Source organism: Zootoca vivipara, chromosome 8 (genome assembly GCF_965207765.1).
Source record: "Zootoca vivipara chromosome 8, rZooViv2.hap1.1, whole genome shotgun sequence".
In the NCBI taxonomy this organism is placed as follows: domain Eukaryota; kingdom Metazoa; phylum Chordata; class Lepidosauria; order Squamata; family Lacertidae; genus Zootoca; species Zootoca vivipara.
This window is the reverse complement of record NC_142591.1, coordinates 68366453-68382335: the sequence shown is the minus strand read 5'-3', so window position 1 is coordinate 68382335 and position 15883 is coordinate 68366453. Positions and strand designations below refer to the sequence as shown.

The 15883-nt window shown below is 44.5% G+C and overlaps 1 protein-coding gene across 1 annotated transcript; it reads left to right on the top strand.

The window, feature by feature from the left end:
• The first annotated feature begins 834 nt into the window (after positions 1-834).
• On the top strand, positions 835-15025 carry ABRA (actin binding Rho activating protein). Its single transcript, XM_035125776.3, has 2 exons — positions 835-2128; positions 11312-15025. Exons 1-2 carry the CDS (start codon positions 1392-1394, stop codon positions 11772-11774), a joined length of 1200 nt encoding a protein of 399 aa, XP_034981667.1. The 5' UTR covers positions 835-1391; the 3' UTR covers positions 11775-15025.
• The last annotated feature ends 858 nt before the right edge of the window (positions 15026-15883 follow it).

The following is a 15883-nucleotide window of genomic DNA, read 5'->3' as shown; positions in this document are numbered from 1 at the left end:
AGGAGGAAGAGTTTGGATTTGATATCCCGCTTTATCACTACCCAAAGGAGTCTCAAAGCAGCTAACATTCTCCTTTCCCTTCCTCCCCCACAACAAACACTCTGTGAGGTGAGTGGGGCTGAGAGACTTCAGAGAAGTGTGACTAGCCCAAGGTCACCCAGCAGCACGTGTGGAGGAGCGGAGACGCGAACCCAGTTCCCCAGATTACAAGTCTACCGCTCTTAACCACTACACCACACTGGCTCATTATATGCTTTTGCAAGCAGCTATTTTATGAATGACCACCTTGAAATAATAAATCACTTCCTCAAAGTAAACTAAGAAAAACCAGCTATTGCTGTTCGGTAAATCACGCTATGCATCTCATTAGTCTAAAGAATGCTCAGGAGTTAGATGATTCTGCACAGGTAAGGCTTTAAGTCATCCAAAAGATGTCATGAATGATGGCCACCAGCTTGGACAGGATTCAGACAAATTCATTAAGGGTAAGGCTTCTGATGGCCACTAGACACAATGGCTATGTTATACCCCCCACTATTGGAGGCAGTACACTTCTGAATACCAGTTTCTGGGAATCATAAGTGGGGTGAATGCTCTTGCACTCAGCTACTGCTTACAGGCATCTGGTTGGCCACAGGGAAAGCAACATCCTAGATTAGATGAGCCATTGGCCTGATCCCTCAGGGTTCGTCTTATGCTTAACCATGCTTCCCTTCCCATTCATAGGTTGGGAATTGTAGTAAACAAAAAGTGAACTGAAGGAAAGGAAGCCTGCAACACACTTGGGGTGGAGACAGGCTATTTTTGAATGCACAGAATCATGGCCCAAGCCAAATCCCGTGGTCACTGCAAACCCGCAGTATTCAGTTCAGCTGTGCATGCAAAAAGCTGCCTTAGTGTGCAGTCCTTTATTGATGAATAAGAGTGATTGACTTTTTAACTGATTGACAGCCAGGCTATTTCTGGCATTGCCCAATTCCAAGCGTTTTCACTTACTGATTTGCCTTCTTCTAAGAATGCAAAGAGCAAAAACCACCCCATGAAGCAAATTCCACTACATAAAACACGTTTTACTGTCAAACCGAATGCATGACAAAGGTACCTTTAGAAAGGGCACATACAGGTGCTGTTAATTTCCACCACAGCTGTGGCTGTCCTGCGTCACCCATGTTTACCATATCCAGTGTCCCATCTGCTGCGGTGAAATGCAAGCCTGGGCTTTTTTTAAAAAAAGAACTCTGTCAGAGTAAGGATCCTCTTTCCATGTGAGAAATGCTTCCCATACTTTGCAGCATCATAAATTCCCACCACCATCTATTTAAATCCCTGCCATTCCCTTCTGCCAGTTACTTGCCACAGGGCAGTCGTAACTAAGTGGTGTTAATGCAGGGATGGGTAAGGAAGCCACAGGCAACACAATGTCTCCAGAAGAACAGCTGAAGAAGAACACGCCTGCCCAGAGGGCCATCAGAAAGATCCGGACGGCTAGCCTCGTCATCAGCTTGGCACGGGGTTGGCAGCAGTGGGCATCTGACCACCATACGAAGCAAGTCCAGGAGCCCAGTGGGTGGGTGCCCTCTGAGGAGAACCCCCCAAGGGAGAGGGTATTTCCCAAACCACCAACCGATTTCAAGAAAGACCAATCGAAAGATGGAGTGTCCTTTCCATCAGTACATCAGGAGCCAAAGGAAGACGGAGAGCAGGCGTCAAGTGAATCAAGCGAAGCCCTCCAGAAACTTAACATCAGAAGCAAAGAGGTGACAAAGACCGTTGTAAGCAAAGCCTACGAAAGAGGCAGTGGCGTGAGTCTCCTCAGCGACAAGTATGAAAGAGACAATGGGTGTTCGTCAACAGACAAGAGCGCCGAAGACATTGATAAGCTTCTTAGTGGCAAAATGTCCCCTACAAGGAGGAGGAAGTGTTCTAACCTGGTGTCGGGGCTGACTAAGGGGTGGAAACAGATGGAACAGGAAGAAAAGGCCGATGAACCAGAACGACAGAATTATCGTAGCGACAGCTTAGATACCGAGGACAGCGGTTATGGAGGAGACGCAGAGGACAAGCTGGATGCTGACAACAGTAGTCAAGAAATACGGACCGTGAGGATAAAACGGCCTTCATCATCACTGTGAGTAACTGTTGAGTTTTCCAAGTGTAGGTCTGGGTGGGCTTCAAAAGGGCTGCTTCACCCAATGAGCCTGCCAGGTGGAGGACCCCCCCCCCTTGAAACTGCTTCCATCTGATGGATGCTTTATTTATTAAAGGCATTTATTATTATTTAAGGCATCTATAGACCACCTAATCATTTGCATTTCTGCGAAGTGGGCTCATGTTCAGTCGTCACTGCGATGTCTCTCCCAGGAACATTTTGGCAGTGGATGGAGTGGATGGAGAATAAGTCATTGGGTGTGTGATGACCTGGTCAGCACAATGGCCCATGTAAGAACCCGTGAGGAGTCCTCACACAGAAGCAGTTCCCAGTGACCTTTGGGTATAGCAGATGCTAACATGCACAGTAAAATATTTTTTTTTAAAGGAAACATAAGAATAGGCATATTTTGGTGCAGCTGTTGTTAGCTGGAGGTTTGGCAACTATCTTTGAAATAACCCCAACAATGGAAATACTAGGCTATGGTTGGCGGGTTCTAATGTAGTCACATGACTGCTCCAGACTGCCAGAGTTTTGCAGGAGAGGTTCAGTTGCATACAGCAAACATTGGTTTGCACAATTAAAGTGGATTAAAACACTCTGCTGCAACAAATCCACTGGAAAAGGTTATCTGGAAGACCCCTGAACCTACATTACTTGGGGTCAGCCAACTTGGGTAACTCTAGCACTGGTGTTATAGTTTTCAGATGTTTCCATCTGTTAGCTAGGTGCCTCCATGAAGTACAAACAAAAAGCATGGATGCAACAGCCCACTGCTCCTGTTTGTTCTCAACACCTGATATTCATGCCTCTGGAAATGAATGTTCTATTTAGCTTTATCATACCTAAGGACTGTTGCTAGATCTATCATCCATTAATTTGTATAATCCTTTTTCTTTAGCCAATGAGTTTAGTGGCCACTAACATGCCACATGGCTAAACATCCTATTTTGTAATCTACTGCATGTATAGAGAGATTACAGAGGGCTCAAACTTCGGCTATCACAGATCTATAATGATTGATGATGATAGATAGATAGTTACTACTAATACTCTACAATTAATTACCCTCCACTCACCTCTAAAAACAAAGTAAAACAACTGTTTTAATACATAACTGTTAGAATAGCTACTTCTAGTATCCTAGTGGACGAAAGTTTGTACTAGCCACTTGCAGAGACAGAAAGAGATGCTTATTAGCTCACTCTGTAGGAGAAAGCTGCACACAGCTGGATTTTGCCCTGCCCCTCCCTCACAACTGGCCTTTATGAAATGCCAATTATCCATACAATGCAAATCTGGAAAGAGGGACAATTTCCGATCTGTTGTTTGCCGGAAGAAAAACTACTGCAAAGTACCTATAGCTGTGTGCAGCCACTTCACCTGCCCTGCCCTGCCCTGCCCTGCATAGAAGAATAATGACTGCAACATTTTCTTTGCTTAAAAAAGAAAGAAAAGCATTTGGCAGAACCACATGAGCTGCCACCAGACGTGTCATGTAGCAATTGAACACACCAAAGGAATAATGACAAGGACAGGAAGTGATTTATAGGATGGGTTCACGACACCTGCAGTTCTGTACTTTCCCCACATTTACTTTTCAGATTCAGTGCCCTTCAACTTAAGCTACCATTCTCACACAGCTACATAGATGAAAGGGTGGTGGTTTTGAAAAACCTTTCGGTTTTTGCATTGCTGATCATTTCCATACATAGGAACATTAGAAGCCGGATTATACTGAGTCAGACCATTGGCTATCTAGCTCAGTATTGTCCACACTGATTGGCAACAGTTCTCCAGGGTTTAAGGCAGGATTCTCTCTCCGCACTCAGAGATGCTAGGGTTCAAACCTGGCGCCTTCTGCGTGTAAAGCAGATGGATCCTCTGCCACTGAGCTATGCTCCTTTACCAGCTGGAGGGGATGCGGGTGGCGCTGTGGTCTAAACCACTGAGCCTCTTGGGCTTGTCGATCAGAAGGTCAGCGGTTCGAAACCCCACGACGGGGTGAGCTCCCGTTGCTCTGTCCCAGCTCCTGCCAACCTAGCAGTTCAAAAGCATGGCAGTGCAAGTAGATAAATATTTCCCACTGTGGTGGGAAGGTAAACAGCGTTTCTGTGCATTCTAGCACTTTTTACAGTCCTCCGCTGTGCCAGAAGCGGTTTTGTCATGCTGGCCACATGACCCAGAAAGATGTCTGTGGACAAACGCCGGCTCCCTCGGCCTGAAAGTGAGATGAGTGCCACAACGCCATAGTTGCCTTTGACTGGACTTAACTGTCCAGGGGCCCTTTATCTTTTTTAGCTTTCACCAGCTGGACCTTGAAATCCTGAACCAAATCACAGTCTTGGGAGTCCCCAAAGTCCCAAGGCATTCCTGTACTGACTGTTGCTTTTTTAAAATGTCATATTCAGTTATTATAAATGTACCCAGAGATATAGCTATAACAAGTTTGCTTGTTTCCTTTTATCAGTTTACAAAAAGAATAAAACAAGAAGCTCGGGGTTCATCCCTCCAGTCCCCAAACATTATCCTCACAATTCCCCTTGTGAGATTGGCTGGCTATATCCTCACTGAAAGTTCATGAAATATTAGTCTGATATTGACAATACTCACCAAATTTTGGACATTCACTGTAACTTAAATAATTGACATAAAATAGCAACACACCTTGTCCTGCAGTCATAGCTGCCATGTTATCCCTTTTTTAAAGGGATTTTCCCTTATGCTGAATAGGCTTCCTCGCGAGAAAAGGGAAAACTTGGCAGCTATGCCTGCAGTAGAGGCAGGGAGAGAACAATCAAATGATATTTATCTATTTCGGAATGCTCCTAATCTAGTCTGTTTTACCTCCAGAGCAACCTGGACCCCCCCCCCATTCTATTACCAAGCTGGCTTCTTCACTCATTTCTGTATCCCTGCATACTCACTCACACCTGTTTAAACAGGGTGTAAATCTATCACAGAAGTGGGGTACTGGCTTTCGCACCCACTTGAGACTCTGTAAAACCTTCAAGCTGTCAAGGATCATGGCCAGTCCACTCACCCACTTGAACTAGAAACCTAAAATTAAGACTGGTGGGATATTGCCAAGCAGGCAAGCTTCCTGATTTTTTTTTAATATAAAAACTTGTATGCATGCCTCAGTTAACTTTCACAAATGTTGAGTGATCATCCCTGATGAAAACGGATAGAAAGCATAAAGAGAGAAACCGTTCTCAGAGGAATCTGTCTGGAGGATATAGTTCTGTAGTCTTCATTTTGCAATGGCCCAACATTTCTATTCTGTATTCCCAGTAATGTTGGATGGCTCCATTGCTAATTCAGAACTATTCCTGAAAAGAAGAGGGTCAAATTTGCCATGCATATACAATTTCCACGAAACAGCCCATTCAGTTCATCCTGGAGCCAGCCGAGATTAACACGAACTACTCACTAAAAATAAAATGCAACTGTGGTGATGATGTAAGTAACCTTTAGCCAGAGTCACATGAACTTCTCAAATATTTTCTGAAGAGCTTCGCTTTAACACGGCTCTTCAGAAGCAATAAAGATTTATTTTATTTTAATTTAATTTTGCTGGCTCCCAACATAGGATTTTCTCTGGTGCTGTTTTTATTATATCTGTCAATTCTTTTGTTTTTAACATCCCTCCGTAAAGGTACCTAGCACTAAAAAAGTGTGCTAGAAATATATTAATAAGGATTAGTATGTACCTTAAAATCTAAAGAGCAGCTGAATGAAGAGACTTAGGCCAATACAGAGTAATGGTTAGGATGGTAGACTAGGATCTCAGAAACCAGGGTTCAAATCTTCAGTCAGCCATGAATCATACTGGTCACCTTAGGTAGGCCAGTCATTTCCCCCACCCCACCCGGCCGCCACCGCCCTTTTTCAGCATAGCCTATCTCACTGAGGAGTTGTAAGGATAAAGTCCAGCAGACATACCTTTGCTCTTCCTCCAATGTGATTGTAATTGTGTGAGGGGGGAGCACTAAAAAGGGCTTCTGGGATGGTGCCCAGGCTACCCCAAGGGCACCCAGTGAGCTTTATGGATGACTAGGGTTTAAACTCAGGTCTCCCTGTTCTTATTTTGACATACACCACAATGGCTCTCAACAAGATCACTGCTATATACTGTAGTAATGGGTATACCCTATTGGCTTCACTGTAGGCAGTTTGGATGGAGAATAGAACGTTTGCATCCAGCTCCACCAGAATTCAGTTCAATCCACTCCTGACATGTACCACAAGGTCTAGAGCAGCCTAGTGCCCTTCTCAATGGCACAGGGCTGTGAAACACAAAGATCCTTTCCTGACCCTCAAGATGTTGCTGAACAGCAGTTCATGGCCAACAGTTAGGGATGTGCTAGAGGACCACATGTTCCTGCCTCTTTCTCAGACCATGTGAAGTTGTAGACTAGAGTTGCTGGTAAATGCCCTTAGGCGCCATGTCTGTTAATGCTACCAGCCTCAGGCAGAAGCCCAGTGCTGGATTAAACCCCGTGGAGGCAGTCAAAATCTCATGGTCCCCCTTGTGCATGCTCTAGTGGGATAATATTGAACTGAGAAATCTTGATTGTAATTTTCTTTCCAGATCAAATCAATATTATTTTGATCTATTATTGCCATCCCCCTAAAAAGCACAGGGCCCATAAGGCAGTGCCTATTTGGTAATCTGGCACTGCATAGGCCACATTCACACTGTACATTTAAAGCATGATGGTACAACTTTAAACAGTCCATGGCTTTCCCCAAATAATTATGGGAACAGGAGTTTGATCCGTTTCCAGGGAGTTCTTGGGAGACCCTTATTCCCCTCACAGAGCTGCAATCCCCAGAGTTCCCTGTAAACATTAAGACATTCTGGGAATTGTAGTTCTGTGAGAATATGAGTCTCCTAAAAACTCTCAGCACCCTTAATGAACAATAAGGAAGCCATGACTATTTAAAGCGGTCCCTTCTGTGATGCTTCTGTAGTGTGCCTGTGGCCATAGCGAGGGTGATGCTCTGTGGGTCCCAGTTTTGTTTCTGATAATACTTCTGACCCAATCAATTGATGTTTCCCAGCATTCGGCTGCTAATAGGACAGAGGACTCAGCTGGCCCTTCATAATAAAAAAATGAATGAATAAATAAAGGGAAACAGAAGCAGGAAGTGTCACAGCAGAAGATTCCTATGGGAAAGGAAGAGAGAGTCGGTGTTAGAGTATGTTTGTGTGTCAAAGCAGCAAACCAAAAGCAAAATAAGTGGTGCTAATCTAGCCCACTAAGGAGAAGATTAAAATGGGAAGGTGATAATAGTATTTAGTTTGAAAGGAGGATTGAAAGAACTAAGTGGGAAGAATTGGGGGTGGGGGTGGGGAAAATGTAAGTAGAGGCACAAAGCAATCAGAAGTTTTAAAATAGGATCTGGAACTTAAGGCATCTTTGCAGCTGCTTTCCTTTCCCTGACCGCTTCCAGCCTTTGTAACTTTGCAGGAATCAGACAAGGAGGAAGGGAAGGCATGCAAGGCCCAAGAGGTCATAGACCGGGAGATTGGGAGAGGACTGCTGCTGTATGTGCATCCGCCCTCTGCATGACTGAGCAGATAGCAAAGATATCAGAAAGAAGGTTCAGAATATAGGTGCTTTGGTTCAGAATATAGGTGCTAAAATGGGTTTTCCCCCTCCCTGAAGCCTAGGAGTACCATTTCACTTAACGTATTTCACATACGTTATCATTGGACTTGTAACAACGGAGGGACATTCAAGCAGATGCAATGCTGTTCAGACTGACCTTTCCAAGTATTCAGAGCTATAGCTGAATGGCAGCATGCAAGGTTGTCCAGGAATTCGGAAAACAGAAGCAGTGGTTTCAGAAGGGAGATGGCTGTAAATAGGAGCTGGGGGGAGGGATGGACAAAACTAGGAGCGAGGGGCCCCTTTTGCTGTCAAGGGCTGCATTCAGCTTACCCTACCCCTAGCTGCATTAAAGCCTTTTCATTGAAATTATGCCACCCCCAGCAACTCCCCATAGTCTGGGTAAAGATGATCGGGAGATAGAAGTCTAGATGGGAGGTGTAGTTTTCTACAGGGCTAGAGGAGGTGTGAAAGGAAGGCCCCAGCTGTATCATATCTTAGCCCTTAATGTACCAAATTTTAAGATTCCGTGGGCACAGAGATGCTTTTGGTTCCTGTGCCGTTAACAGTGAAATTTGTTTCCTCGGGATCTTCCAGTGGAACTGTGAAGAAATTTCGATTTGGAGGTGCTGACACGGGAAAAGTGTGGTTTTATGTATGTTTTATTATACTACAGCACTGTGTGGTATAGTGGTTAGAGTGCTACAATGTCTGCCCTGGAACTCAGAATCATAGGACTGTAACAACAACAACAACAACAACAACAACAACAACAACAACAACAACAACAACAACAATTATAATTTATTATTTATACCCCGCCCATCTGGCTGGGTTTCCCCAGCCACTCTGGGCGGCTTCCAATAGAAAAATAAAATAAAATAATCGATTAAACATTAAAAGTCTCCCTAAACGGGGCTGCCTTCAGATGTCTTCTAAAAGTCTGGTAGCTGTTTTCCTCCTTGACATCTGTTGGGGGGGGGCGTTCCACAGGGCGGGCACCACCACCGAGAAGGCCCTCTGCTTGGCTCCCTGCAACTTGGCTTCTCGCAACGAGGGAACTGCCAGAAGGCCCTCGGTACTGGACCTCAGTGTCCGGGCAGAACGATGGGGGTGGAGACGCTCCTTCAGCTATACTGGACTGAGGTCATTTAGGGCTTTAAAGGTAGAGTTGGAAGGTACCTGAGGGTCATCTAGTCCAACCCCTTGCAATGCAGGAATCTCAACTAAAGCATCCCTGACAGGTGGCAATTCAACTTCTACAAAAAAAAAAAATCAGTGATGGAGAGTCCACCACCCTCCAATGGAGTCCGTTCCACTGTCAAACAGCTTTTACTGTCAGAGAGTTCTTCCTAAAGTCTAGTCGGAATCTCCTTTATTGTAACTTGAAGCCATTGGTTCAGAGCAGGGAAAAAACAAGCTTGCTCCATGAAATGACCTTGTGACCATCATTCACTTTCAGCCAAACTCCCTCAGAGGTGTGTTGAGAGGATCAGGTAAGGTTGCCCCCCGCCTGAACTCATGGGATAAAGAACCATGCAGATGCAGCAAATAATAAGCTAAATAAAGGGTTATTATTCTTGACAGGAAAATAGTAATAATGCAATCCTGAACAAAATCTGGCGTTCTAAGATAAAAGAGATGGCAAGAAGACAGTTGTAAGCATGCTCAGCTGAAGTTATTATAAAGATGTAACTTTTAGAATTGGTGATAACATGCCACCTAGTGGCCTGCCCTTTAAAGCAAAAGATGAGCAACACTAAAAAGCATTCCTGTAGCATCCTAAAAATTCAATATAGGAAATCATAAACTATATGATCAGCGTGTTGGTTGAACTAACTGGACGCTTTTAAATTCATTATTCACAATAGTGGACTGTTTCTGGCTGGATCATAATAGAGAAATGATTTTTGATATGAATTTTACAGATGCTGCACAATTGGCTGTGTTTATTTCTCCATTTAGAAATCAGTTTCTCTCTCTCAGGACTGATGCATTAGCCAGATGCTGCCTAAGATCACAATTGGCTTTACCAAATGGCTGTTAAGTACTTTCCTTTGATGCCCAGATCTCTTTGAGGTCCAAACAAACATACTCATGGCTACTGTCAGAGGCGCTGATGTGACTACTCTAGAGTAACGACTCCTCGCAGCATACTCTTTTTAGACTTTTATTAAGTGCTGATTATTTACAGTGGTCAGAGCGATCTATATACATGCTTACGGTGAGGTGTCAGAACCTCCGAATGGAGATTGGCGCGTTTTCTTCCAGCAAAGAAGCTTTGGGAGACCCAGCCTCTTCCCCCTACGTTTGCGTCGCAATTCCGGAGTTGGGGGAATTGGCCTTCCCCCCGTGCTCACACCTTCCTGTCCCACCTGGGGCATGGGCTCCGCAACCTTGCCTGAGCCCCGGACACCCCTTCCTGACTCTCCGCTGGAGGCAGAGCTCTCCCTGCTCTCCCCAGCGCTTGGGGATGGGCTGGAACTTAAGATGGGAGGGACTTCCCTGTATCCCTTGTCCCTCACAGCTACCATAAGGTTTCTTTCTTTCCGGACAAAGGCAAGGTGATACAGTAATAGGAAGTTGTCTTTCTATCTTCCCAATCTCCTCTTTCATATGCATAACCTTTGAAGTCTAGGGATGCAAGAGGTTTGTGCCTGGGAAGTTTGTTTATGTTTATTGCTACTTCAAAGCTGCTTTGAAACTTCACTCTCTGTCCACCTGAGAACATGGGGAGTTACATGGGCTAGTTGGAGGAATGTGATTGGTTTTTTTTTTAATTCTGTCATGCTTCCTTTGTGTGTAATAAACGACCTGGCACGAGGAGAGGACTCCACTCTCCACATGCACTCGGGGCATGCTCAGAGTCTTGCTGGCAAAACTCTGGCTACCTTTGAAGGTGACCCGGAAACTACAATTAATCCAGAATGCGGCAGCTAGACTGGTGACTGGGAGCAGCCACCGAGACCACATAACACCGGTCTTGAAAGACCTGCATTGGCTCCCAGTACGTTTCCGAGCACAATTCAAAGCATTGGTGCTGACCTTTAAAGCCCTAAACGGCCTCAGTCCAGTATACCCAAAGGAGCGTCTCCACCTCCATTGTTCTGCCCGGACACTGAGATCCAGTGCCGAGGGCCTTCTGGCGGTTCCCTTGCTGCGAGAAGCCAAGTTACAGGGAACCAGGCAGAGGGCCTTCTCGGTAGTGGCACCCGCCCTGTGGAACGCCCTCCCACCAGATGTAAAAAAACAACAACCCAACTACCAGACTTTTAGAGGACATCTGAAGGCAGCCCTGTTTAGGGAAGCTTTTAATCTTTAAGAAATTAGTGTATTTTAATATTTCTGTTGGAAGCCGCCCAGAGTGGCTGGGGAAACCCAGCCAGATGGGTGGGGTATAAATAATAAATTATTATTATTATTGTTATTATTATTATTTGTTTTATTTTCCCTTACCCCATTATTCCCTACACTGATGCACTCCTACACATTCCGTTGCCATTTAATGCAGTTCAAAAAACCATCTATTTCTTGGTTCTTTCAGTGCAAACAGAAACGTCAAGGGCTCCAAGAAATACAGCCCAGTCCACAATCTGAGAGGGAGATGGGAAGAGTGGGCAGATGAGCACATGAGCACACAAAAGCTCAATCCTTTCAGTGAGGAGTTTGATTATGACCTGGCCATGTCCACCCGCCTGCGCAAAGGAGATGAAGGCTATGGCCGTCCTAAAGAAGGCACAAAAACGGCAGAAAGGGCCAAGAGAGCGGAGGACCATATCCACCGAGAGATGAAAGACATGTGCTTCATCATCAGAACGATGGCTCGTCACCGCCGGGATAGCAAGATCCAAGTCACTTTTGGTGACCTGTTTGACAGATACGTCCGTATTTCGGATAAGGTCGTTGGAATACTCATGAGGGCCAGGAAGCATGGGATGCTGGACTTTGAAGGAGAAATGTTGTGGCAAGGCCAGGATGACCATGTGATAATAACTTTGCTGGAATAATGCTATTCTTCATGGGATAACCCAAAACATATTGATTCCTGGTAACTCGGGTCAACTATTATGTTGACTACTCCAGCTGAGACATCCAAGTTCTTCTTGGGGTAGCCAGTGTTTTGGACTACGATTCCCATCAGTCAGCACACCCATTGGTCAGATCATGGGACCTGTAGTCCGTAAGAGCTAGAGGACATCATGTTGAATGCCTCTGTCATAGAAATAGTCAGAATCTCTTCCTGTTAAGTAATGCCTACATGTTACTAGCAAGTTCATGCTTCTTCAGTCAGTTTTATAAGGCTGAATTGCACAAAGTAGACTAGCATATAAGGCAGGCACCCCCAAACTCGGCCTTCCAGATGTTTTGGGACTAAAACTCCCATCATCCCTAGCTAACAGGACCAGTGATCAGGGATGATGGGAACTGTAGTCCCAAAACATCTGGGGGGGGCCAAGTTTGGGGGTGCTTGATATATGGGAATGAAGTTCACATTATTCTATAAGAATGCAAGTAGCTTTGCATCTGTTCAATATATACTGTATGCTTGTTGGGTTTAAAAGGGATAACAGCAGCAAATCTATTAATATTTGGAAGTAATGTTCAAGTACCCTGATACCTCAGTTTTAAAACTAAATCAGTGGAATCCTAGACTAAGTCTAATAAACTTAGCATTACTTATATAAACTGTGCAATATACCCATTTACATTTACTAAGTCACTATAAACTTCAGGATTGCATCCATTTTATACACTATGTAAGTCAACCTGTAGCTGCTTCAAAATGTATAGCTGGACTATTTTGCTGTGTTTAATTATTTATTTTTATAACTATGTATTTATTATGCTGATTGACAGTGCTTGAAAAATATGGGATAGCCTCCAGATAAACAGTATTATACTTTTACTGTTTAATGTTAAAATGTACCAAAACAAAACCTACCCCTACCCCCATGTTCTCTTTCAAACTGAAAGATCACACATCTTCTTACAGAAGAAAAAAAGATGTGACTATTTTCAGTCATAAAGCTAATATTGTAAGAAATGTTTTTCAGGCATTACAGATAGGTTGGTGAAAATGTTTTGACTCACAATACAAACTTATTTATTTGCAGTAAATTCCTTATTTTGCTAAGGAATAAATTCCTTGCATATATAGGCATGGAATGAGACTTTAGAGATTTGCATACTAACATTGTTTGCAAAACAATGTGTTTTGAAATACGTGGTGAAAAAAGGCAATACTCTCCTTGAACAAAAAAATTGATTGCTTTGAGACTGCAAGATTGAGTTCTAATGTACTACTTCATCTCTCTCTATATGCAATTTCATCTTTGAAGATTGTTTGCCCTTTATAATGCCATTATTTGTTTAGGTTCTATACAGGTGTGTGCATTTTAAAGCTGCTTGGGTACCAGCAGTTCTCTAGAATGGGGTCACAAGTGTCCCCAGTCTGCAGATTGCAAGAGTAAGTTGTCAAAAATTAATGTGTTGGATACTATTTCTGCCAAATACAAAAACCATCAATCATCAAATACTTCTTGTTCTTTTACATTAGCAAGAAAGCATTATACACTCTCTCTCTGGTTGAATCCAACGCTAGGCCAACCCAAAGTTGACCCATTGAAATCATAAACTAAATAAAAGGTAAGGGTACCCCTGACCATTAGGTCCAGTTGTGACCGACTCTGGGGTTGCGGCGCTCATCTCGCGTTATTGGCTGAGGGAGCCGGTGTACTGCTTCCAGGTCATGTGGCCAGCATGACAAAGCCGCTTCTGGCGAACCAGAGCAGCGCACTGGTAAATGCCGTTTACCTTTCCGCTGTAGTAGTACCTATTTATCTACTTGCACTTTGACGTGCTTTCAAACTGCTAGGTGGGCAGGAGCTGGGACCGAGCAACGGGAGCTCACCCTGTCGCGGGGATTCAAACCGCCGGCCTTCTGACTGGCAAGCCCTAGGCTCAGTGGTTTAACCCACACGGCCACCCGTGTCCCCTAAATTAGTCATGTCCTAATTTCAATGGATCTACTCTGAATAGGACTAGCACTGGATAAAACTTTATGCACACGCGCGCACGGTGGGTTCCATTGCATTATTCTGTTTGGAAGCTATCCATTAAGGTGTTGCTTATTGATTACTATACTATATGGCGACATGCAGAAAGCAGAGCAACTGTTGCCTATTTCTCCTGAGTCACTGGAGACGGTCCACTACAGAAATTTCTCACCATAACAATCACAGGGGGTTAATCCTAGATTAAAATGCTGAATCATCCATCTCAGTCAGCATCCTTTCTAGCAATGGCCAGCAAAATGTCCACTAAGAACTTATAAGCACCACAGAAGGGAACAACCCTACCCGTGAGCAGTACCCAGTTGTATCACCTCTGAACATGAAACATCCATGCAAGCATCATAGCTGTTAGTCATCTCAGTTCCTTTGATTCAAGTTACAGGTAGGTAGCCGTGTTGGTCTGAGTCGAAACAAAATTAAAAAATTCCTTCAGTAGCATCTTAAAGACCAACTAAGTTTTTATTTTGGTACGAGCTTTCGTGTGCATGCACACTTCTTCAGATACCTTTGATTCAAGTTACCGTAAGTCCAGCAACCCCCTGAGATGAGGGTGCTTGAAAAGATTTGCAGATGCAATTGTAGTCAAAGTTATCAGTAAGTATTGATCAACATGAACTCTGCATACAGCTACAATGAAAAAAATATTTTTGTTGGGTTAAACTTGAATGGTCTTAGGAACCGAGACACCGCTCCTCTATCCGTCTCCAGGCGGGTCCGCCCACATGCAGATACGCTTGTCAGCGGCAGGAGCAGCATCCGGAACCCCAGGGAGAGACCCGCAAAGCATCCTGGGGGGTGTAGTTCTTTCCACTAGAAAGGGGAGGGTAAAGGGGGGGGAGGTGGTGGTAGCAGCGGCAACAACGACTTTAAAGAGGCGGGATGGATGCTGGTGGGCTGTGCAAAGCTTGGTGGCTTTGCTTCGGATCCCTTCTCCCACATTGTGGGTTCTCACGGCCCCCGCCGTTTCCAGCTTGCATGCAACCGCGATGATGCGGGAGAGGGGAGGGCTGGTGAGCAGGGGGGTGGGGGAAGGTTACAAGCCGTGAATTGCAAAGTCGCTGTGGGATCCTCAATAGGGGCCTGTGCATGTGGGTGGAATGGAACACTTGGCGGGGCGTGACACCAGCTCTGCTCCTGGATCCAGGCACGATTCGAGGTAGATTTAGAAAAAATAAAACCAAAAATCCCCCTTTCCATTGCACCCGGCACGACTCAAACTGCTCCCCTCCCCACAAAAAAAGAAAGATCAGCTGCAACTTCTCTCCCCCTCCCTTACCGTGGTGCCTGACTTAAGGAAAGTTTGGCCCTTCAGTATAGTAATTTTATCCATGCACAATTTGCCCATTCATAGTACAGGTATACAAACCATACTTTGCAGGGAATGTTTGATGGGCTCAGGGATATACAGTATTTTTTAATAAAGAAAATAAATAAAAACACCCCTGTGATTAACAAACTAGTTACTGTTTATGTGTCACCATTGCCCTCTTAATGGTGGGAATTGGAAGTGCGACTCGTGTGCCTCAAGCCCATATACAGCTCTCTCGCCTTGGCTCTGGGGCAGGGAGCGCTCCACGCTGGCATTGTGGGGTAGGAGGGTTCCCCTGAGGCCCACCCTCCTGTTGCCTCAGACGAAGCGTTCAAATTTGTAACAATGAAAATACATCCTGCATATCAGATATTTACATTACGATTCATAACAGTAGCAAAATTACAGTTATGAAGTAGCAACGAAAATAATTTTATGGTTGGGGGTCACCACAACATGAGGAACTGTATTAAAGGGTCGCAGCATTAGGAAGGTTGAGAACCACTGGGTTAAAGGGAGATTCTAACTAGGTAAAAATTTCTAAGGGCCTTTATAAACCTGTAAGATACTATTGGACTGCAAGAAGATCAAACTGCAAGAAGATCATGGACTGCAAGAAGATCAAACCTATCCATTCTTAAGGAAATCAGCCCTGAGTGCTCCCTGGAAGGACAGATCGTGAAGCTGAGGCTCCAATACTTTGGCCACCTCATGAGAAGAGAAGAATCCTTGG